At 46.2% G+C, this 22,998-nt stretch overlaps 2 protein-coding genes across 2 annotated transcripts; both read right to left on the reverse strand.

Annotated features, from left to right (window-relative positions):
- Window positions 1-9,429: 9,429 nt before the first annotated feature.
- Window positions 9,430-11,783, reverse strand: LOC310899276 (homeobox protein HMX2-like). Its single transcript, XM_083835491.1, has 2 exons — window positions 11,275-11,783; window positions 9,430-10,929 (listed from the first exon to the last, which is right to left on the reverse strand). Exons 1-2 carry the CDS (start codon window positions 11,492-11,494, stop codon window positions 10,340-10,342), a joined length of 810 nt encoding a protein of 269 aa, XP_083691617.1. The 5' UTR covers window positions 11,495-11,783; the 3' UTR covers window positions 9,430-10,339.
- Window positions 11,784-17,661: 5,878 nt separating this feature from the next.
- On the reverse strand, window positions 17,662-22,634 carry HMX1 (H6 family homeobox 1). Its single transcript, XM_083835781.1, has 2 exons — window positions 22,231-22,634; window positions 17,662-20,565 (listed from the first exon to the last, which is right to left on the reverse strand). Exons 1-2 carry the CDS (start codon window positions 22,478-22,480, stop codon window positions 19,985-19,987), a joined length of 831 nt encoding a protein of 276 aa, XP_083691907.1. The 5' UTR covers window positions 22,481-22,634; the 3' UTR covers window positions 17,662-19,984.
- Window positions 22,635-22,998: the final 364 nt, after the last annotated feature.

Below are 22,998 nucleotides of genomic sequence, written 5' to 3' on the forward strand. Positions count from 1 at the left end.
TTAAAACTATGCATCACCAGCTTACATACCACTTCATTGTACTGTGAGGATTTCTGGTCTAAGCATTTGGGAAGAAAACAAAGCAGAACACACAAAATAAAAACTTCAGGAAAGGGTAAAGGAAAGCCACATCAATGGTAGAGGGATTGGACAGGATCCCAGTTCATAAGCCTGGAGACTGGAAGAGATTACACAACAAGTCTTGAAGACACCATAAACCTCTTCAAAGTAGAGGTTTCAAACAATGTGAAAGTGATCAAACTAAGCAACATAGCCTAAAACTTCACATTGAACGATCCAAGCCATTCATTAAGGTAGGGGGAAATCGTATCAGACAGAGCAGTTAAGCGTCGGGAGAGAGGTAATGGAGGTAATTGAGGCACTATCACCAGAACTATTCAATAATAGATTAGATAAATAGTAGAAATAATGTAAGGGAATATCCTACATGATGAAGGGAGTTGAGCTAAATCACCCAGGAGGAGAATAATTGCAATTATTGATCTGTTCCACCACCACTAGAAAAGGGTGGTGCCAGGTGAAAGTACTGGTTTTATTAAAAACTGAACTGGAATGTACATACTCTCAAATGTAGCCAAGATCCATATGTATTCTATGTAGCAATGAGACACAACCCCATTTCACAGTCCTATATACCACTGTCTCAATTTTTGTCTGACACTGGAAAAGAGTCCTTGACCTACAAGATTTCCTGAAGAAAAGTCCGTGCTCCTTCATTTCACTCATACTGGGAGAGTGCTATGCTTGATTTGTGAACCTGACATTTCATTGTAGTTTTGCATGTTTGTAAAAAAGACCTTTGAAAAAATCTGAGTTTATAAAACAATCTGAGAATGTAAACTGTATATTCCTCTGGGTCTTGTAGCTGAAAGCAAAAACAGCAGTGGAACATTACTGCACAGACCCTTTGAAAAGATGCAAGAACTTCTACTTTTCTTTATCTAGGATCCTGAGGTCTGACACATCTCAGGTCTTACCATCAGTAAATTAAGCCATGGTTTTCCCACCACTTTTATTCAGAGGAGCACCCAGAAAAGCCCTGATCAAAAGCTCATGAAAGTGGAGAGGCTCTTTTTAAGTCACTTGATTCCCTTTGGTATCGTGCCCCTACAGGTTTTCTAGATTTGTTCCTCAGCTTCTAAGCAGATCTGTGAGGGTGGGAGTAATCTAATCAAGTCTGACAATAGCACTTGCCAAAACATAGCTTCATCGTGAAAAGCCATATGTTTAAAAATGTATGGCTTTCAGAAGTTCCCAAAGCCTCTCCCCAGATTGCTTTCACTGACAATGTTTCTCAGTGTTTGCTTACAGTAATCCCAGGCTAGACTTATGGTAGAAGGCTCTTTCAGTTAACTCAAGTGCAGTCCCCTGCTATTATTGTCACTGTCCTAAGTGGTCCCCTTCATAATATGAAGTCAGTGAATTCAACAGAAAACATGAGAATCCATTGATCCTGGCATCTGACCCAGGTCAAAAGATTATACAGTAAAGGGGCAAGAAGACATTTTAGGGACCTTTCCCCATTGATTTAGATCAGAGTCCAATGACATGGCAAAGGGGACTGATGTCCTAACTGTATCAGCCATCTGGTACTGTTGACAGCAATGCTTACAGGTTCTCTGTCTCTCTCGAGACAGAAAAGTGTTATGTATGCAAATGACCAGGAGACTGTGTTTCTTTTTCTTTCTTTTCTTTTCTTTTCTTTTCTTTTCTTTTCTTTTCTTTTCTTTTCTTTTCTTTTCTTTTCTTTTCTTTTCTTTTCTTTTCTTTTCTTTTCTTTTCTTTTCTTTTTGGAAGACCTCATGAAGGGTGGGACTTGTATTAATAATGGAATTGTTATGCTTAATTATCATTTTCAACTATTTTGCACTTTTAAATCACACAATTATTTTCAAGAAAATCATTATTATCTTAGGATAAAATTCATCTAGTAGAATAACACCATGGAAAAAATCAGAAACTGTTGTTGCTAGATGTGTTTTTAGTTCTGTGAGCTCCTAAATATGAAGATACAAATTAATTTACCAGGTACAGTATCATAGATTTTGTAATGCAATCTCTAAGTTCACGATGCTAAGCATACTTCTTTTTTAACTCAGTATCTATCTTTTTATCTCTTTGTATGCATCCCAATTCTACAACTTGTAACACATGGTTGTATAAAGCTTGTTGACACAAAGATATATAAACTAATGTCATTTTCCTTATCCATTCTAAAGTCAGGTTTAAGAGTCTGGGAAAACAGACACATATGTGAAGTAATTATTTAATAATGGAAACTGACTGCAGATATTTAGTTACAAATCCACAAATTACAGGCTCTTTTAAAAATATATGTACACCCTACCACAAAACATTTCCTACAGAGTAATTAGAGTTTTTTTCATCTATAATTTGTACATTAATGATTCTCTAAGCAAACATTGAAATTATATAGTGACACCTCCAGAGTGGTTCACTTGAGTGGTGTTAACAGATAGATAATTATGTCACATAATGCGTCAGAGAAATTGTCAAATAGTCTTGCTTGTCAAAATGGTACAGAACAGTATAAACAACACTTTTTTTATCCATTTAACATTTTTCAGTGTTCCATTCAATGTGAAAACACAGAAATATGTCTGTAAATACGTGAACATCAGTTATTCAGCTGATGAACAGGAATCAGTGTACAAATACTGTAAATCTCAGTCTGAACATGGGGATGTTCAGATCTTTATCTATTCACACAAAAAGTTCACTCCAACTTCAACCACTTCAGTAGATATCACAGTGTTAAGGAAAGGAAAAAGACATGGGTCCATGGGTCCCATCTATTGATTTGCAGCATAGATCTAAACTGTCACATATTTACAAAACTGAGAAATAAGGAATGTTTATGTTTTCAGGATTAACTTGAAGAAGTATATATTTCATAGTGAGTATAGTGTTTACATGTATATAATAATATACTTCACCTGGAGGTCTGGAATTCAGAAAACATTATGATTAGCTGATAGCCAAATATGCTTTCTGATTTTAATATCTGATTTTAATATCAGTGTTACCTTAAATATATATATGATGATTTCATATAGGGATAGTTTATTTGGTTAAATATTCCATTCATGATGCTCAGAAGGAGACTACAGTTCATGCCTTTCTTTCCAATTGTTTCAGCTGTGTGTGTAGCTTTGCTTTTCTCAATGATGATCACTAATAAAACCTTGGAAGATTCCTAGAGAAAATCTACAGCTTGAACATGGCTTCTTGTAGCTTCCATACATCTGGCTGTTTTAAAAAATAAAAAAAGAACTGTATCTGGAAGATCTGTGGAGAAGATCTGGGATGGAAATTGATCCGGATTCAACCAAGCACTGATCTTCATTGATTTTTACGATGCTTTCCCTACTTGAAAAGAGCCATGCTGGTTCAATAATTTAAATCCAAGATAGAAGACTGAATAGGAACATCACCAGTTATTCTCTCATATGAGTACATCCTTTAGAAAGGTCACCCTTCTGACCTCTATAAATCGAAGTATGAAAATAATGAAAAACTCAAAACTGTGGGAAAGTATCTGCTGCTTAAAATATGTCATTTGTTCTTGTCTAACAATTCACAAATATCTAATAATAAAGCTTTGAGCAAATAAGGGTGGCTTCTGCTCCAACCAAACCAACTCAGCATCACTTTCCCAAAGGACACATATGACCCCAGCAGACTGTGGAGAACTGCAATCCAGGCATGATGCTGTACAATGAGGTTGTCACTCAAAGTTCCATTGCAGCCTTTGTCCTCAAACCCACCTATTGATTCTGGTCTGACATAAGACCCAATTGTGCTGGTAGACTCATGTTTTGTATCTGGTATTTTGGGTTGATAACTCTAGATGTGTCTCCTTACCTTCTGACCACATACCTCTTTATATAATAAAATTTGGTTGTCTACTAGGTCCCAAAAAGCTCACAGCTGGGCACAGAAAACAATTACTTTATAGTCTGTTATCTACTGCTGTGTTTTGGCATTCTTTAAAGCCCTATTTGGCATGTCTGTGTCTTTGTCTCCTGGTTTGTAACTACAAAGTGATCTCGTAGACTTTCTCAGCTTATATATTCTCAACTGCTTTTTTTTTTTTTCAAAATAACTTGATTTTGATTATACATCTGGGAATTTTGTGCTGTTTCACATTGGACATTCTTTTATATTTCATTTTTCTCAGAATTTCTGGTAATGTTTTCTGGTCTCTGTTGGATTTTATATTAAGACCGGTACCAATGTAATTGATTGGTTGTAAACAGAGAAGAGGCAGGCACGATTCTTTCCCCATTCACTGATTATGTTGCAATTACTATTTCTCATGCCAGAACACACTATCTTCTCCAAAAACTAAATTCTTCTCTGAAATAAAAGACTTCCTGCATGTAGGGGTAGAGCATTTCCCAGGTTGTACAACACTGAGTGTGGCCCAAGATAAATATTCCTGATGTTGTGTTTTTTGTTGGCCTTTATTTTTAGCAATAGACAGTTTCTGGGTCTTTAGTTTACAGAATTACAGAATCACGGAATAGTTGAGGTTAGAAGGTGCCTCTGGAGATCTTCTAGTCCATCTAGTCCCTCCTAAAGCTCACGGAGCAGGTTGCACATGATCACATCCAGATAGATTTTGAATATCTCCAGGGAAGGAGACTCTACAACCTCTCCAGGCAACCTGTCAAGTGCTGTCACCCTCACAGTAAAGAAGTTTTTTCTCATATTCAGATGGAACTTCCTGTGTTTAAGTTTGTGCCTATTGTCTCTTACCCTGTTACTGGGTACCACCAAAAAGAGTCTGGCCCCATTGTATTGGCACCCTCCCTTAAAATATTTATATGCATAGGTAAGATTCCCTCTCAGTCTTCTCCTCTGTGGGCTGAACAGGCCCATCTCTCTCAGCCTTTCCTCCTAGGAGAGATACTCCAGTCCCCTGATCATCTTCTAGATCTTCCTAGGTGCAGGACCCTGAATTCACCTTTGCTGAACTTTATGAGTTTCTTCTCCACCCACCTCTCCAGCCAGTGCAGGTCTCTCTGAATGGCAGCTCAGCCTTCTGGTGTATCAGCCACTCCTCTCAGTTCTGTCATCAGTAAACTTGCAGAGGATCACTCTGTTCCTCCATCCAGGTCATTGATGAATAAATTGAACAAGACTGGACCCAGTACTGACCCCTGTGGGACACTACCTACTACAGGCCTCCATCTAGACTGTGCCACTGATCACAACTATGTAAGACCTGCCATTCAGCCAGGTCTCAATCCACTTTACTGTCTACTCATCTAACCTACACTTTCTGAGCATACCTATGAGGATATCATGGGAGATTGTGTCGAAAACCTTGCTGAAGTCAAGGTAGACAACATCCATTGTTCTCCCCTCATCTATCCAGCCAGTTGTCCCATCATAAAAAGCTATCAGATCAGTTAAGCATGATTTCCCCTTGGTGAATCCATGCTGACTACTCCTGATCACCTTCTTTTCCACCACATTTTAAGCAATTTATTTATGATCTTTACTTTGAAGTGACAGATGAACTGGTCAGCAATCACATCACATGGTGTAAGAGCATGTTCAATATCAGTGTCAAGGGAAAGGCAGATGCATGGATCAGTGAGTTTCACCTTTTCTCAAACCTGTCCATTAAAGCCATCTCTTTTTTTTTCAGTATAGTTGTTATTTCACAACATAACTATGAGGATATTACTACTTCACATACTTAACAGAGCAAAATGTCTAAAGGACACGATCTGGCAAATTCAGCTATAAGTGAAACATATTCTAGAGGACATATCTTTGCCTTCTAATAGTGTGCATGAAAGGGAAAACAGAACCAGGCCCAACCCAAGTTTAACCTGCAGTCAGCCCCCTACATCCATAAAGAGGCAGAGACACTAGCAGCTTTTCAAGAAAAAAACGTGGTTTGACTTCCACTGTACAGAAGATGCACAGGAAGCATTTTATTGCATCTCCTTCAAAACTAATATTTTCTTGTACATGACACTTTCAGATAACAAACATTGTGCCTTTTCTGAGCATTCTATAACCTATCAGGTATCAGATGAAACATACTAAGTAAGCTGTTTTTTCTATATGAAAATCAATTCATGTAAAGTGAGTCTATCTAATGTACATCTATCTATCTGTATATATGCGTATATATGTGTATATATGTGTATATATGTGTATATATGTTCACTTACATGTGCAAATGCTATTCACAGCCTCACAAATCTGCTGTAAGACATAGGACAATTAGAAGCATCTCCAAAGTGAAGCCATGATCGTCCTTACATTTGATTAATCTTGGTAAGATTCAAGCAATTCTCCTCCAGCAGATAGAGCTGTGACTCTTCGGTCTCTACCTAGTTCCAGTAATGTAAATCTGTGGTGTCTTCCTAGATGAATATGAAAGGGTACATCTTGCACCACTGTAAGCCTTTCTCCAGATAGATGAAGCCCTACTTCAGTTTATCAACACACAAATGGTGAAGAAAATTCAGTTCTTCCCTAAAAAAAATGGAAAGATATGCTACAATTGCTGGTTAACCAAAGAAAAAAATAGCAGCAAATCCAGGAGCAGAGGAGAAGAAGCAGGAGAGTTTTCCCTCATCTAGATCAATCTCTGGCAAAGGACAAGAGCTACTCTGAGTAACTTTTCTCTCTCTAGGCTGTATTGCACCTTCCCTCACTTTGTGAAGGTGAACACCAGCCTGGATAGGAGTAGAAGTCCCAACAGCAGAGGAGTTATAAAAAAGGATTTGGCACAACATCTTTGTGTTCGTCCATAAAGCTGTCTATGTACACTGTGATTAGAGAACAGCAAAGCTAAACAGTAGCAGGTGCCAGGTTTGGGCAGACCAGGAGAGGGAAACGAGCCTTAGGGAAATTTTGAGAAACTTTTCAACAGAGCAGACAAATGAGAAGACTCACTTACTTTGTGGCCCCAATAACTGTACTCAATATTGTGAGTCTGATTACCTTAATCACAGGGAATTTTATGATATCACAAGTGAGATGAAAATCAAGTTTCCCAGAGCTGCTGAACACAGGATTAGCCATGTGGGGCTTTGATGAAGACATGAAAAAGAGAGATGGAGTGCTTTTTAAGCCCTCATACTGTTCTGTTTCATAAGAAATACACATATGTATGTATTCAACTGCTTTTCAAATACATTTCCCTGTTGAGAAAGGTTGTGTTTTTTTACTGTCCTTATTTTGGAAGGTCCATATCTTTCTTTTCTATTAAGTTTATAGAGTATTTTGGGCCAGGTTGTCATTATGTATGAGCAATGCCTAATGCAAGGGATCTCCCAGCACAGGTACTGCCTCTAGCTATTTTTCTAATGTAAAATAATAATAGTAATAATAATTAATAAAATGCAACACTTTACACATACAGTGCTGTTACAAAGACCTTCTAATAGAGAATCCCTTCAATATGCAAGCAAGGTGTGTCTTCCAGCTGCTTCTTAACAGCTGTACTTCTCTTGTTATCATGGTGAACTTTAACAACACTTGCTAAAATCTCAGTTCCATCAACTAATCAATTTAATATTTTTTTATCTCTTTACAAGTTCTTGCAGTTTTTTTGTTTGATTTATTTAATTTTCTGTATTTTGTTTTTAAAAGCGTCCCATCAATAGGTTAGTTAGTACTAATCTCCTGCTGCAAGATACTTAGTAAAAATCTCTTGATTTAGTAAAGAACAATTTATAATTGCAAATACAAATGTTTTAAGGTCCGAAAGAAATGTCAGTAGTATTCAGTAGGATCATAATTGACTGCTCAACTGGAAATCCTGACACATTGTGAACTTGGCTTTCTTCAGAGAAAGCTACCTTGCCACTGGATGTGTTACACTGAGTAGCAACAGTATGGTTAATATTTTTGCCCACTGGTCTCAACATCAGCAGTTTTATCTTGATATTTGATGAATATTAAGGGGTGGTTATTTACTTTCTCCAGCTACACAGGCATTTGCTGATGACAAAATTATCTCTCAATCTTTACTCAGCAGAAAGTTGTGGAATGGGACTAAGCACTGGGACTACGGCATGCAGAAGATCTCTTTCTGTTATTCTTATTATAAAATAAACTCGCTCTGTGTTTTGGGGATGTATTTTTCTCCAGTCGCCTGTGCAACTCTGGAAACTCGCTGAAATAATTCAGAGGCAAATGGGTAAAAAAGAGGGAAAAACGGGAATGAAAATGGTTTAATAAATGGAGAAAATAGATTAATTGTCGATTAGCGACTTTTTACATGATTATCTTTTTCCACAGACACATCTGAAGCTGCAGTTCAGTGGAAGGACAGTTTTCTTTAACCGAACTTTAGTTACCTGTTAAAGAATTAAAGAAAGGGATCTTACTGTATAGGTACTGCATCAGCTGAAACTGTCATTGCTACGGATTTTGAAACGCCGATTTTGTCTCTATCGGCATAGATTAATCTCGTGGCAGTAACCAAGTAAGCGTGTATCGACACTGGAAATATTAAAAGCAACAACTAAAGGAATGTTCCGGTATAGATCGTCGATTTTCAATGTATATATATAGGCACACGCGAGCCATATCACATCACCCTTGGAAATAAAGACATAGCTTAAATGTGTCTCCAAAATGTTTTGAGGTACGGATCTAGAAGACTCGGAAGATCTGAATGCATTGAAGTTCACACAGTCAGATCAGAAAAGAGGGGATCCAAGCCATTAACTCATCGCCAGCACCTTCCCGGGAGCTGCAGTTTGGGGAAACCTTAGCTGCGAAGCGCAGCCAGCGGGTCCTCTTGCGTCTTTAGCACCTCACGTGTCCGCTTCATCGCTATCATCAACAGCCTCGATAATTTCTCTCTCTCTCTCTTTTTTTTTTTTTTCTTTCCAGATCAAGGGCACCCTGAGAGACTCCTCCTGCTCTTTGACACGAATTCGAGACTGATTAAAAAGAGAGAGGGAAGGTCAACTAACGCTCGGAAATCGCGACCACGAGAATACCACCCCGGAGCCGCGCAGCGCTGCGCTCCGGAGCTCGGCAGGCTCCGTGGAGACTTGGCACCGGCTCCCCAGCTACATGGCACCCGGTGACAGTCCCTTCAGCAGCGTTTTCCCGGCTGGGAAGGAAATCCCCAAAACTGCTTTGAGCAGCAGCCGCAGGACTCCCGCTTGCGCCGGCACCGCCACGCCGAGCTGGCCCAGGCGTCTGCACGGGGGCTCATTGCTCACCTGTGCTGCTTGTCCGAGGAAATAAACATGGAAGGAGAGTGGGGAAAAGGAGAGTAATCTGTGCTTATCCAGCTGAAATACCTATCTTTTTCTTTTTTTTTCTTTTTCTTTTTTTTTTCCTCACTTGGAAACGCGATAATTCGCCTGTTTTCGCACGCACTGGTGAATTTCGTAATACGACAATTGCAATGTTTATTTTTAAAATAAAAACGTCTAGGAAACGTCTTTCTTTTGACACTGCCTAGTAGCGACTGTATTGAAAAGGCATGCATTTCAGTTTTCTGATAGAAAAGTTTTATTTCCCAACTCTGAATATAAAGCGTGTGAACTTGGAAACCAAAAGAAGACAAATGCGTTTGGAAATCTGAAGGGGGGGGATAAAAAGCATTTCGTTACTCTAGGAGAGCAGATAAAATTACCCCCACGAGCTTTCGGGGAGCAGAGTTAGCACAAGGAGTATGAGAGGGAGCTTGTCTTGTTCTGCAGAAACATCAGACAGGCCACGAATTGAGAACCAGTTAACAAAAAATAAAAAATCAAAAAAAAATGAAGAGGGCTTGTTTTGTTGGGGGGGGGGGTAAAAAAAAAATCCGAGAAGCCACAGTTTGCGAACCAGCTTTAGAAAGGTGTGTATATATTGATAATGTCAAAAATGGGGAGAAGTTAATTGGAGGGATATTAGAGTCTGAGAGGGGAGCGAATGGCAGCCTCGGCGCTGAGCAGGCTGTACTCGGGTCTGCCAGGTCTCAGGGACAGGAGTGGTGACACCGTCCCCGTGGGCCGAGGCAGGGCATCGGCTCCCCTGAAATACCGGGCACGGGATAATTTCGAAGGGAGGAAGGCAGAACACAGCCCCGTTTCTTTGGCACCTCGGTTCTCTCCTCCGTCCTGCCCAGAGAAAGAGCGCTGCGAGAGCTCTAACAACGTGTGGGCTGCCCACGGACACGCGGGGGGGGAGCCCGGGCATCCCCTCCGTGGGCAGGGGGGCGGCTGCCACGGATCGGGGCGAAGGCGGACGTGGCTGGGGCATAAATACCATCGGTGCGGCCCCCGGCAAGAAGAATGGGGGGAGCCGAGGGGCGAGGCTATACGTCCCCATCCAGCAAGCTGAAGTGTTTGCCCGGGCCGGGGAGGCAGAGGTAAGGGATGGCGCTGCCCGGGTAGAGCAGAGGGAAGGGGAGAGGCAGCAGGCAGCGGCTGAGCAGGGTGCTGTCCTTGTAAAGGGTCGGCAGGGACACAGCCGCGGAGGCAGACAGGGGTGGCGGTTCCCCGGGATGCTCCGCTTGCCCCGGCCCCGGCCCCTCGGGCTCGGCCGACATCTGTCTCTTGAGCTTGTTGCGCCGGTTCTGGAACCAGATCTTCACCTGGGTCTCGGTGAGGTGCAGCGCGGCCGCCAGCCCGGCCCGCTCGGCGCTGCTCAGGTAGCGCTTCACGTCGAAGGTGGACTCCAGCTGGAAGACCTGGCTCTTGGAGAAGATGGTCCTCGTCTTCTTCTTGCCTCCCACCGCCGGCGACCTGCCGCTCTCCCCGCCGCAACCCCCAGCATTCCTCGGCGACGGCTGCCAGGGACCGCGCGGTCCCTCCGCGGGGAGCGGCGACACCGCGACAATGCCCTCGGTCCCCGGGCGGAGCCCACGGCCCGGCCCCTCTGCCTGCAGCCGGCGGGGCTCGCTGCCTGCAACGGCAAAGCACAGCATCACGCTGCCTGCAACGGCAAAGCACAGAATCAGCCCCCCCACCCCGCCGCCGCCAACCCCCTCGGGCCCCCGCCCCGCATGCACGCACGGCCCGGCTGCCCCTAGGGGCTGGGGAGAGGGGACGAGCTCCTCCTCCTGCTGCAGCATCTAAAAGCTGTGTGTGTGTCTGTGTGTGTGCGTGCGTGTCCGTGCCCGCGCCCCACCCGAGCCTCCAGGGCGCGGTCCCGGCCCGGCGGCGCTGGGACCCCCTGGGCATCCCCCGACGGGCCTGGCTGAGGGTCGGGCTGCCACCCGACAGGCGACACGGGCGGCCGGCTCTGTACCCGAGTCGTTGGAGCCTTTATTGGGGTCTCGCTCCGCGGGGCCCTCTTCTTCATCTTCCTCATCATCCTCCTCCTCCTCCTCCGGCAGGGCGCAGCGGGCTCTGCCCTGCTCCCGGGCCGGGCGGCGGGGACCGGTCTGCAGGATGCTGTCGATGCTGAAAGCGGGCGGAGCGGCTGGGGCCGGTGGTGGGGCTCCGCGGCCGCCCCCGAGCTGCACCATGGCGAGCCGAGCCGAGCCGAGCCGCGCTGAGCCGAGCCGCAGGACTGGCTGCGGCGGGAGGGAGCCGGGGCGGAGGGACGGATGGGGACGAGGGGGAGGAGGAGGAGGGGTCGGGGCGGCGGAGGGAGGGGATGGAGCTAGAGGGAGCCAAAGGGCTGAGGAAGGGGGGAGCGGTGCAGGGGAGGGAGAGAGGAAGGCAAGAGGTAGAAGGAGAGAGGGAGAAGAGAAGAGAAAGGAGCAGGAGGTGGAAGGAAGCGAAGAGGATTTTTTTTGGGGGGGGGGGGGGGGGGAGTGGAGCACGCCAAAGTGCCTCTTTCCTTACTGTGGATGAGGTGTGCCCCAAGGGGTTGGCCCTGCGCAGGGCAGGGTTGGCTGCCCCCCAGCTCCGCACTTTCGCTGCTGCAGGGACAGGGCAGAGTCAGGCCCACGGGAAAGGGCGATGGGGAGGTGGGATGGTAGGGCGGAGGGTTCTGGGGTGGAGGATAAAGAGAGGGATAGGAGGAGAGGGCTGGAAATGAGAGAGAGGGAATGGGTCTCTGGGAAGGCAGGCTGGGGAAAGAAGGGGATCTGGAAAACGAAGGAGGGCAGAGAGGTGGAGAGGAAATATTGCACAGAGGACAAAAGTATGATAGGGGGTGAGTGATAGAGGGGGGTCATCAAGAGGGAGGAGGCAGCAAGTGAGAACCTTCACTGAGTGGAGAGGAGAAAGAGATAAAGTCGAGAAAAAAAAAAAAAAAAAAAAAGATGGAAACGGAGATTTAAGAAGCAGAAGAGGGAGGAAGAGTAGAAAGGTGTAATGGACAGGGAAGGGAGCAATGGATGCGCAGGGGGAAATCGCTGCAGCTTCGTGGGGTCCTAGAGGCGAAAGAAGTCCTTTCCTCCCGAGGAGCCCCGTGGTGAAGGTCACCCTGAAATCCCCCCCCGCGGCTCTGCACTGCTCTTTTGTAGTTTTCGAAAGCTAAAAATTGTGCTAGATCCTGCAACTTTTGGAGGCTGGAGGAAATGTGCTATTGGAGCAAGCACTCCCGATGCTCCTCGAGACTCGGGGAAGGATTTGTGCGTTTGTGTGGTGTCTGGAGAACTTTTGCTCTCCACCACCTACCAACATCGCAATGTCTTAAAACTCGTTTACACAACCCAACGGCCGCCATCAGCTGCTGAGCACAGGGAACCCTTTCCTCCCCTGAGCCCCTTTGTAAAGCCCGGCGAATGTTTATAACCGGCTTTTAGGAGGCCTTTTAGTCCGAGTCTCGATGTTTCCACCACGAAAAGTGCTAAGGGCAAGCGAGAAGCCCTTGAAAAAGAGTTGACAATAGAAGTGCTGACAGGCTCTTAAATATTGTGATGCCGAAGATTCCGTGAGCTGAAATCAGGGCATCTTTTAAGGCTTTGGACTGTGTTAATCTTTAAAGCACTGGTTCTTGGGAGAGCGGGTTTCAGCTCTTTTTCATGAAAATTTGTTTCGCTTTATAAATGCACTCAGATTTTAATGCAGCCGTCTGCTGGAGAGCTGTATTTTTTCCACCAGGCGAAAAAAAATAAAACGGTCCGTCTTCCATTAACACGGTCATTGGCCAAACGCCCAAAGTCGTTGTATTTGTCTTGCAACCTCCTGTACAAGCTGGCGGTTCTGATGGGGCGAAACGTCCCGTTAAGGGAGAGCGACAGGGCGAGGGAAGGGAGGAGTGGTGTGAAATGGGAAGAAGCTGAGAAGATAAATTACATTATTCCGTGTCAGCTGGCACAACTCGGAGAGTGGAGCACTTGGATGCCAGACCGGGTCGGTCCGAGCCCCTGCGCTGCTGTCCAGGCCTCCTTTCCCTCTGCCTGGAAAGGGGCGATGTAGCCATGTCCCGGGTGCTCATATCTGTCTTTGCTGCAAACTATTTCCCTCTTAGTTCCGAGAAAAAAAAATCCACATAAAAGAACAAATGCATCGACTTCTCCGTGTGTTTTCCTAAAAGACATTTTCTTGGAATAAAAAGGACAATTTGAAGAAGGCAGAAAGTTAGAAGGAAATTGAAGAAGGAGACATAAGCTTTGCCTCCTCGTTTTATTACGCCGCGGCCCCCTGCGCCCCCCGAGCAGCCCAAGGCCAGCCCTGGCAGACACAGACCCAGTCCCAGTAGCACCCCGTCGGGAGAGGTCTGCCTCCTTTCCCAGCCCCATTTGGCCGCCCTACAGAAACGCTTTTTCCCTGGCAAGCTGTGCGCAGGGAGGGAGCGCCGCGCAGCCCCGCAGCTCCCCAGGCTTTTTGGCAACTCACTGGTAACAGGAGGATGGGGGCGGCCGCTGCCCCCCCGCAGCGGGTCCTACAGGCCAGATCCGTACCTCACGCCCTCTCTTAGGGTCTTCCACATTTTCAGAGGGGAACAAAGTGTGGGCTCCGCACGTCGACAGGTTGTGGTCTCCTGAGGAGGCTGGAGGGGACACAGAGGCTGCTGCCTCGGCGAGGGCGGAGGAGAAGCCCCGGACCACATCGGGGGTAGCAAAGGTGTCCGACAGGGCTGCTGGGCGAGACACCTTGCCAAAAGTCAGAGACTTTTTTCCAAGTCATTGGCTCGTGGGGCGTGGGGAGAGCCTAGGATAGAGGCTGGAGGGGCTTGGGGGGTGAGATTTTGGCCAAGTCTCCGCTCCGCACCACGCAATTCCCTGCCCTGGCCCCAAAAGGTCGACGGACAAGGCGCACAGTCACTCCGACAAAAAAAAAAAAAAAAAAAAAAGATTTTCCTACAGTAGTTTTTTTTTTACAGAATTTCCTACAGAGATTTTCCACTAGCGGTACTTTTAAATCCTGCGCTTCGTTTGCGCTGTATCTCGGAGCGATCTTGTCGTCTGCGACATGTCGTGCCAGGGAGTCCGCTAACGGGCAGCGACAGCGCAGGAGAGTAGGTCTTTATCTCTGAATAATATATTCCTGTATTAGCAGCTCACGTCAAGCTGAATGGAAACCTTTTACCTAGGAAAGCTTTTTACGAGAAGCCAGACGGTATGCATATCTTTATTTCAATTTCAGCTCAGAGCAGGAAAAAAAAAATCTAAAACTAAAAGTCACTGACACGAAATTTGATTAGATTCTACAGAAAAGCGAAAGGGTCCGGTTTTGCTTGGCTTATGGGATCAGGATTGTTTCATCCCCCGGTGTGCTGGAGGATAAAAGAGGCCCTATCTAGATTTCGCATCCCCTTGCAAATAAGTACAGCCGCACCAGGACCTCGAAGAAGTCCTTAAGAGGTCCCCACTCCTCTCCCGGTACACAGCAGGGGTGAGCGGATCCATACCAAAAGAGCTGCCTGAAAATAAAAAGTTCATAAAAAAAAACAGCAAAATGGAATAATAAATAAATAAATAAATTAACGGCGGCTTTGGGATAGCGCTGCAGGTCCTCAAATAAACCCGACCTTGCAGTTCAGCACTAGCTGGGTATTAATTGCCGATTACTATCGTGATGTCCTTCTCCTCCACCCCGCGGTGGAAATTCGAGGGTACAGACCCCCACATCTGCCCCCAGTTACAGGGCCATCGCCCGCCTATGCCAGGTACAGGGGCAGGGAGGGACGGGGGAGAAAAGGGTTTCCCGTAGGAAGGCAGCTACAAGTGTCACGCATAAACAGGCTTTTTTTTGGGGGGGAGCTCGGTGTACCAGGCCGATTCCTTCACTCCCGAGGTGCAGGACACAGGCAGGATGGGGCCCTGCCGCATCCATTTTGGAAATTTTTTGTTACGTCAGTTCAAAGTCCTCGTTTAAATCGCCTTCCTGAAACCTCTGCACTTGATACGAGAAGCATGCAGTAAAATTCTAGAGGGGATTTCTGAATACCGTAGATAAGTCCCGGGTGTTCAACAGACTGGGGTTGCTAAAGACAGAAGGGAGAGAGAATAGAGAGGAGAGGAAGAAGAAGGAGAAAAAGAAGAGGAAAGAGACAGATGATAGATAAGTAGATAGATAGATAGGCAGATAGGAAGAAAGAAAACAGAATAGAGAAGAAAGTAGAATAGAGAAGAAAGTAGAAGAATAGAGAAGAAAGGAGAAGAACCAAGAAGAAAGGAGAAGAACCAAGAAGAAAGTAGAACTGGTAGTAGAAAAAAAAGAAGAAAGAAAAGAGAAGAACAAAGAATAGAAAGAAAAAAAGAAAAAGGAAAGAAGAAAAAAGAAAGAAAGAAAAGAAAGAAAAAGAAAAAGAAAAAGAAAAAGAAAAAAAAAAAAGAAAAAGAAAAAAAGAAAAAGAAAAAGAAAAAGAAAAAGAAAAAGAAAAAGAAAAAGAAAAGAAAAGAAAAGAAAAGAAAAGAAAAGAAAAGAAAAGAAAAGAAAAGAAAAGAAAAGAAAAGAAAAGAAAAGAAAAGAAAAGAAAAGAAAAGAAAAGAAAAGAAAAGAAAAGAAAAGAAAAGAAAAGAAAAGAAAAGAAAAGAAAAGAAAAGAAAAGAAAAGAAAAGAAAAGAAAAGAAAAGAAAAGAAAAGAAAAGAAAAGAAACGAAAAGAAAAGAAACGAAAAGAAAAGAAACGAAAAGAAACGAAAAGAAACGAAAAGAAACGAAAAGAAACGAAAAGAAACGAAAAGAAACGAAAAGAAACGAAAAGAAACGAAAAGAAAAGAAAAGAAAAGAAAAGAAAAGAAAAGAAAAGAAAAGAAAAGAAAAGAAAAGAAAAGAAAAGAAAAGAAAAGAAAAGAAAAGAAAAGAAAAGAAAAGAAAAGAAAAGAAAAGAAAAGAAAAGAAAAGAAAAGAAAAGAAAAGAAAAGAAAAGAAAAGAAAAGAAAAGAAAAGAAAAGAAAAGAAAAGAAAAGTTTGACGTTCTCATCACAAGTCCAGGTTTTCATAATACATGCACAGATGTTCATGCATCTCCGTACACAGAATTTAAAACATAGGATCGATAAGAAGAGTTGAGAACCTCAGGATAGTTAAATGAAGCATTAAGAAGTCCGTCGTAAAGTAGCATTCGTTGGGAATGGGATGAGAAATGCAAGAAAATTGCCTGGATCTAATTCGAGCACTAATCCTGCCAGGGCGCTGCAGTCTGCAGCGAGGCCCCGATCGATGGCGCGACGCGGCGTGCGCACCCCGCCAGGCTGACGTGTTCGCAGGGGGTAGAGACAGTCTCTTCAAAGATAATGCAGTATAAAAGAAAGGAAAAAAAAATCGATTCAAATATATTGTTCAACGGTGGAGCCAGCGCGCACCTATGAGATTTATTAAGTATTGATTTGCATGAATATTTTAGACCTCTGCCTAGGAGAAAAGTTATAGGCCATCTTAAGCCGGTGAGCACTGTACCATTTGCAAAGCAGCCTTGTAACAAGGTGCTTTTCAGTATATTGATCGTTTTCATTTAAAGTGTGATTAATAATAACATCTTAGAGCAGCTAAACTAGTTTATTTCAGGAGGGCAGTTCGTACTGTATTTTGATTTTTTTTTGTTTGCTTAAAAAAAAGTTTAAAAATCACCTCTTCACTAATTATTTTTATTAGCTTCCAATAAGCACAAGTTATCTTTGTGAGTAGTCTGGCAAGGTTTTCCTTAGCCTCGCCTCTGGAGTGCCATCTAGCTAAGCTGTTGTAGCAACATTCATTAAATAAATGTCAACAGACAAGGATTTATGCTGCATAATAATATTACAGCTGTAGTATAACTGGATTTATTTTAAAGCTATTCTGAGGTTGCTTTGATCTATAAAACAGCAACGTATGTCTCTATATGTCGCAAACAGCCTTTGTGAAACTACTTTGGGCTTTACAGTCTGCCAACATATTTCTTATAGCGTTCTGTTTGCAGAAGAAGCACAAAGAGTGACCCTTACCTCTTTGATTTGTTTAATAGAGATATACAGAGAGAAGAAAACTGCGAGGAATCTGTTCTCGTGATTTGGGGTTGGGCTTTTTTTGCCTGCTTTGAAATTGCCAATGTATATTCGTCAGTGACCACTTCTGCTAGCTGTTTCTGTAGATCCTGCAATTTTCTTGCCATCAGGTACAATGAAAAGAGTCGTTAAAAATCGACTAGGTAAAGAAACCTGAGGTGTTTATGTTCCTACTTTCAGTATATACTTTTAATAAAGCACTTCCTGCAGGTACAGAATAAGGCATAAGTAAGCACTTTTTTCTTAGATTAATTCACGTCTTGAACTTTTTAATATTTTTCTATGGTCATAAGTTACAAATACAGTGTATGAAAAAAAAAATCTGTTTATTGATATAATCAGCACGTCTTTAAAAAACAAACAAACTAATGTCAAAACACATTTTAAAAATCCGATCGATCATTTAGCCCTGCCAGTTCCTTAACTTCAAGAAAAGAATATTTAGTAGAATCAGAAGTATAATAATCTCATATGTTATTCCAAAGAAAAGGCATGTGGAGAGTGGCAGGTGTGTTCACTTTCGCGTTGGATTACAATCTACTTTGATATGACCGTAGGGAGTCAGGATTTTCCTCCAATAGGTAACGCTGGGAGAGCTGGGGAGCTGGATAGGACGGGGAAAGGCTCTGGCCGTTTTTCTTCAGGCATAGCCAGGCTCCGAACGGTACCAAACCAAGCGCTGAGCCCAGAGGAAGCGACGTCGCCCAAAGCCGCCCCCTCTGCGCATTAAAAGGCTGAAGTCCCCAAGAGTCCCGCCGGGGGCTCCGGGACCCCCACCCCGCCGCTCCCCATCCTCCTTCCCCTTTCCGGGATCAGATCAACAGCTTTTAGAAGTTTTCGCCCCAAAAAGCGGGTGTTTCCCAGCTACGCAAAGCAAACAGCTGGAGAAGCCCTCCCGGAGCGAGACGAGGAATTTCAGAGCAGTGGAAAAAAAAAAAAAAAAACAAAAACAAAACGCATACAGCTCCCAGACCCGAGGCTCGCGTCGAAACGAGCATCCCGGCAAGTTAACGCTTTTCTCAGGAACCCACAATACTCATCTATTATTATTATTATTATTATTTTACTTCTCGAGTGGTTTTGAGGTTTTCAGCGTCTTGACTTCAACTGTGCATGATGCCCAGAGCCGTGTTTCAGGCCAAAGAGAAAAAAAAAAAAAAAGGCAAAAAACAAGCGGTGGAGAGGTTGTAATCCGCCCCTGAGCCTTCTTGGGTTTCGTATCAAAGCTGAAGCTCCGCCGCATCTCGCCGATCGATTTCACAATACGAAAGCGTGAGATCGCTCCAAACATAATGCAAAGTGTAGGAAATGGTAAGAATTAGATCTCTCTTCCTTCACCGGGACGGGTCCGCATGCACGTACCCCAACAGACCCATGGACCCGTTTTTTCCCACGGGGACAGAGTGCTGCGAGCTGGTCGGTTCAGTTACACCTGATTATGCCCTAAAACGCAGGTTCAAAGCTTGACCTTCCATCAAGGCTGAGTTTTATAAGGTCATTTTCCTCTTAATATTAGGAAAAAAAAAAAAACCAAACCTTTGGAAACAATAACCCGATGTTCATTTTAGCAGTGGGTAGAAAGGGAGAAACAAAACAGTTATTAAAGGAAAAAATAGCTTGGCATGCATAATACTTCATATAATATCACATTACAGTTTAGCTTGCATAACTAGCCGTACAACTCCCCAGTCTGTCGCCATCTGATTATTTTTCTTTCTTTCTTTTTTAAACTGCCAGTGCGAACTATTAATCGACTACAAACCGACCCCGTAAGAGACGGAAAAAGCTGAAGTGCGTTTTCATCAACCTCCTCAGGAGACCCAAATAAGAGGCAAATCCAGCTAATAAAACACAGTAATGTTCAATTATTATTATTATTATTATTTCCACCGCGTATCTTTAGCAGATAGTTTCTCGGGGAAATAAAACAGAAACAAAGAAACCAAATCCTCACAGCTCTGACTTCAGCGGGGCGAATTCGCTAGAGCAATTTGCCTTCAAGTTGTTGGAAATCAAAAAGCCTGCACCGAGAAGGACCGGGGGGGCACCAGCACATGCTTGGGTATTGATCGTATGAAAATGAGAGTAACAATGGAGGGGGGGGCGGTCTGTAGGAATTAAGTGGCTAAAACAAAGGGCCCTGGAGAAGCTGCTGAGGCTCCCATGGCTGCGGTGGAGGCCCCGAGGCTTCGCCGTCTTTTGGGGCAGGGGCAGCGGGGCCGGGAAGAGCCCCCGGCCATAGCGGTTCCGTACATTCGTCTGACGCTCGGGGGGGAGAATTAGGGGGCTGCTGCCCCCCGGAAAACGCCGGTCTGTGTCCCCCCGTGGCCGAGGCCGCGTTTTCTTTGGATGCTTGGCGCGGGAGGGGCCCGCCGAGCGGCTCCCGGCTCACGGCCGGAGGTCTCCGGGGTCCCCTCGCTTGTGTCCAGCGGCCGCGCGTCGTTCCGAGTTAACCCCAGCGGTGAGTTTATTGCACGTTTAAAAAAAAAAAAATAATAAAAGTCCAAAAGCGGTAAATCGAGAAACGTGGAAGTGGAAAGAAAAAAGTCCGGGGATGATGGGGGGGGGGGGGGGTGGAGCTGGAAGCCGGGGGTGGGGGCGAAGGGGCCGCGGTTCTGGCACAGGTGGGCGCTCAAACGAGTCCTGTCATCTGCGACCTTAGGAAGGGGAGGGAGGCGGCGGGGAAGGTGCCCAGGGGGTAGCTGACGCCGCTGGAGAAGCCCACCAAGGGGGGCGACATGTGGGGCAGGGTAAAGCCCAAGGCGCTGGCCGGCGAGTTCTCGTGGTACAAAATGGGGACCCGCACTATCCTTTGGGCGGCGTGGGAGAGGTTGGCCGCCTCCAGGTCGGCGGCCAGCTGCCTCTTCCACTTGTTGCGCCGGTTCTGGAACCAGATCTTCACCTGGGTCTCGGTGAGGTGCAGCGAGGCCGCCAGCCCGGCCCTCTCCGAGCTGCTCAGGTAGCGCTTCACGTCGAAGGTGGACTCCAGCTGGAACACCTGGCTGCGGCTGAACACCGTGCGCGTCTTCTTCTTGCGGCCGGCCGCTCGCTGCTCAGGCTCGCCCGGCTCCTCGCCTCGCTCCTCCTCTTCCTCACGGCCTCCGGGGCCCGGCCGCCCTCCCGAGGGGCCCCGCACCGCCGCCGCCCGCCCGCCGCCGCCGCCCGCCCGCTCCGCCGTCTCCTCGGGCAGCTCGGGCGAGTCCCGGTCGCTGGCTGCGGAAAGAGGCACGGACAGGGCTGGGGGGGCGGCCCGCTCCGGGCATTGCCCCTGCTGGGGATGGGGAGAGCCCAGAGGCTGCGCCTGCCCCCGCCCGGGTCACCGGGAGGGGAAGGGATGAGGCCGCGGAGAGGGCGAGGCCGGGGAGCCCGGCCCGGGGTTGCTATATGGCCTGCTATATGGTCCTGCCGTACTCTCCCGGAAGCCGTGCACAGTCCTGCACAAACCCATAAGTTACATCTCGTGCATATATATGCATATAAGGACATGATCTTGCACGCATATGTGTATATATATCTACGTATGTATAGGTATGATATGATATAATAGCATATCTACGTGTACACACATACCTATGCAAATTCAAATATATATATAACATACATGTACTTTGATTTATGTTTTGTACACATGAATACCAGCATATACATGTAAGCGTATACACACATGTACATATGTACATAAGTATATAAATACTTTTATAATAGAGACATACACTTATAAACACATGTGCATGTATATATTTATACGTACATGTATACATATACAAATCTATTGCACACATATGCACACATATATTTACAAGTACATATGTAAGTAAATGGGGTTGTGTGTATAGTGGGGCAAGCATATTAGTGCGTGTGTGTATATAAAGAAGGGGGGAAATAGATATTTTCGCTCTTAATATTCTCAACTAGATAAACCAAATCGTTCGGGTCAGGTTCTCTAATATCGGGACATTGCCTTCCAGCATGTCTCCGTCGTTTCCAACACTGTGTTTTCCAATTGCATTTTAAAGAGGAAAAAATATCCTAGTATTTACAGAACAGGGGGGAAAATAAAAGAAAAACACGCCAGGAAGACAAAACAGTTGTTTTGGTACTCATTTTCTACTTCTAGGTGTACTTTTGAGATAAATTAAAAATATCAACAAACCCATCACTGTAAAAAGAAATTCTTTGGGTTATAAATCACGCCTCTTCTGCTCACTGAGTAATCGTGTGAACTCTACAGGCTCGTACAGAATCAAAGAGATGCGCCGAGGGACAATATTTTTTCTATCAGGATAAAAATAACCACTGATCGCAGCCCATAAACTTTTTCAGATGTTAATTTGTGCCCGGGGACCGGGGCTTTTTCTCCAGCGGTGCCAGGCCGCGCTGCGCAGAGCTGCGCTGCCCACGGAGAGCAGCGGGGCCGGGGCTGCGGGAAGGGGCTGCGGGGCCCCCAGCTGCCCTTCGGGGGTCCCAAATTCTTTGCTGCTTTGCTAGGGACCGTGGCCCCGGCTTTCAGGAGAGTCTAAAACAGCTAGACATCCCTCTTAGGAAAAATAGAGAAAAAAGGGTAGGGAAAAAAAAAAAAAAAAGAGAAAAAATTTCCAAGCGAGCAAACAACCCCAACTGTTTACATTTTGGGGCGAGCAGCAGGCGGGGCGGAGGCTCCAGGCGCCTGCCACACTGGGAGCATTTCCGGAGATTTACCCCAGGAGCCCGAACCCGGAGAGATGCAGGGCGAGAGGGCTGCGAGGGGCTCCCCGGCGGCACCCCCCCTCTCCCATTTCCCCGGGTGCCGCGGCGACACCGGCCCCTCTTGGGAAGCGGCGACCCCCCAGACCCCATGAGGGCCCTGTGGGAAGGGGATAGCAGGGAAAAGTGACTTACTGTCGGGGCTGGTGCAGCCCAGGAAGGCGGCGTGCGCCCGGCGGTACCAGCCGACGGCGGCGTCGCGGAGCGGGCAGCCCGGGGCTCCGAGGCGCAGCGGGGAGCGCGGAGCCCCGCGGCCGCCTCCGCCCGCAGCCGCCCTCCTCGCCCCGCCGCCCGCAGCGCCCTCGGTGCCCAGTAGGTCCTCGATGAAGAAGGACGAGACGCGGGCAGAGGTGGAGCCGGAGTTTTCCGTCGCTTCGTCCGGCATCGTCGGAGAGGAGTTGAGGGAGGGACGGGGAAGGGGACGGGGACGGGGAAGGGGGGGGGGGGGTGTCCCCGGCTCCGCGGGAGGCTGGCTCCTCGGCTCCCCGCTGCCCCGCCGCCGCCTCCTGCCTCTGCTTAGCCCCGTGGATGCTCTCCTGGTATAAAAGGTTTTTTTTCCGGAGTAATCATTTCAGATCGCGGTTTGCCATCATTTCCTGCGAGCTAGGAGGGGAGGGGGGAGGGGGAGGAGGGGAAGGGAACGGGGAAGGAGGAAAAAAAAAAAAAAAAGCAAGCCGACAACCCATCGGAGGCGCCAGATTCTGCGCGAAAACGATAATAACGAAATAAAAATGTCATGCGAGTTAAACGCCGTGCACGGCGAGGGGGGGGATCCTGCGATTGGAGGAGCGCGGAGGCAAATGAGATCTCCGCGGGGGCGCGCAGGGCGATGGCTGGCGCGGAGCTCGGCGCGGCCGGGGCCGGGCGCTGCCCGTGCGGGTGCGTTGGGGTGTGCGTGTGTGT

Source organism: Anser anser (assembly GCF_964211835.1).
Source record: "Anser anser genome assembly, chromosome: 4".
Classification (NCBI taxonomy): domain Eukaryota; kingdom Metazoa; phylum Chordata; class Aves; order Anseriformes; family Anatidae; genus Anser; species Anser anser.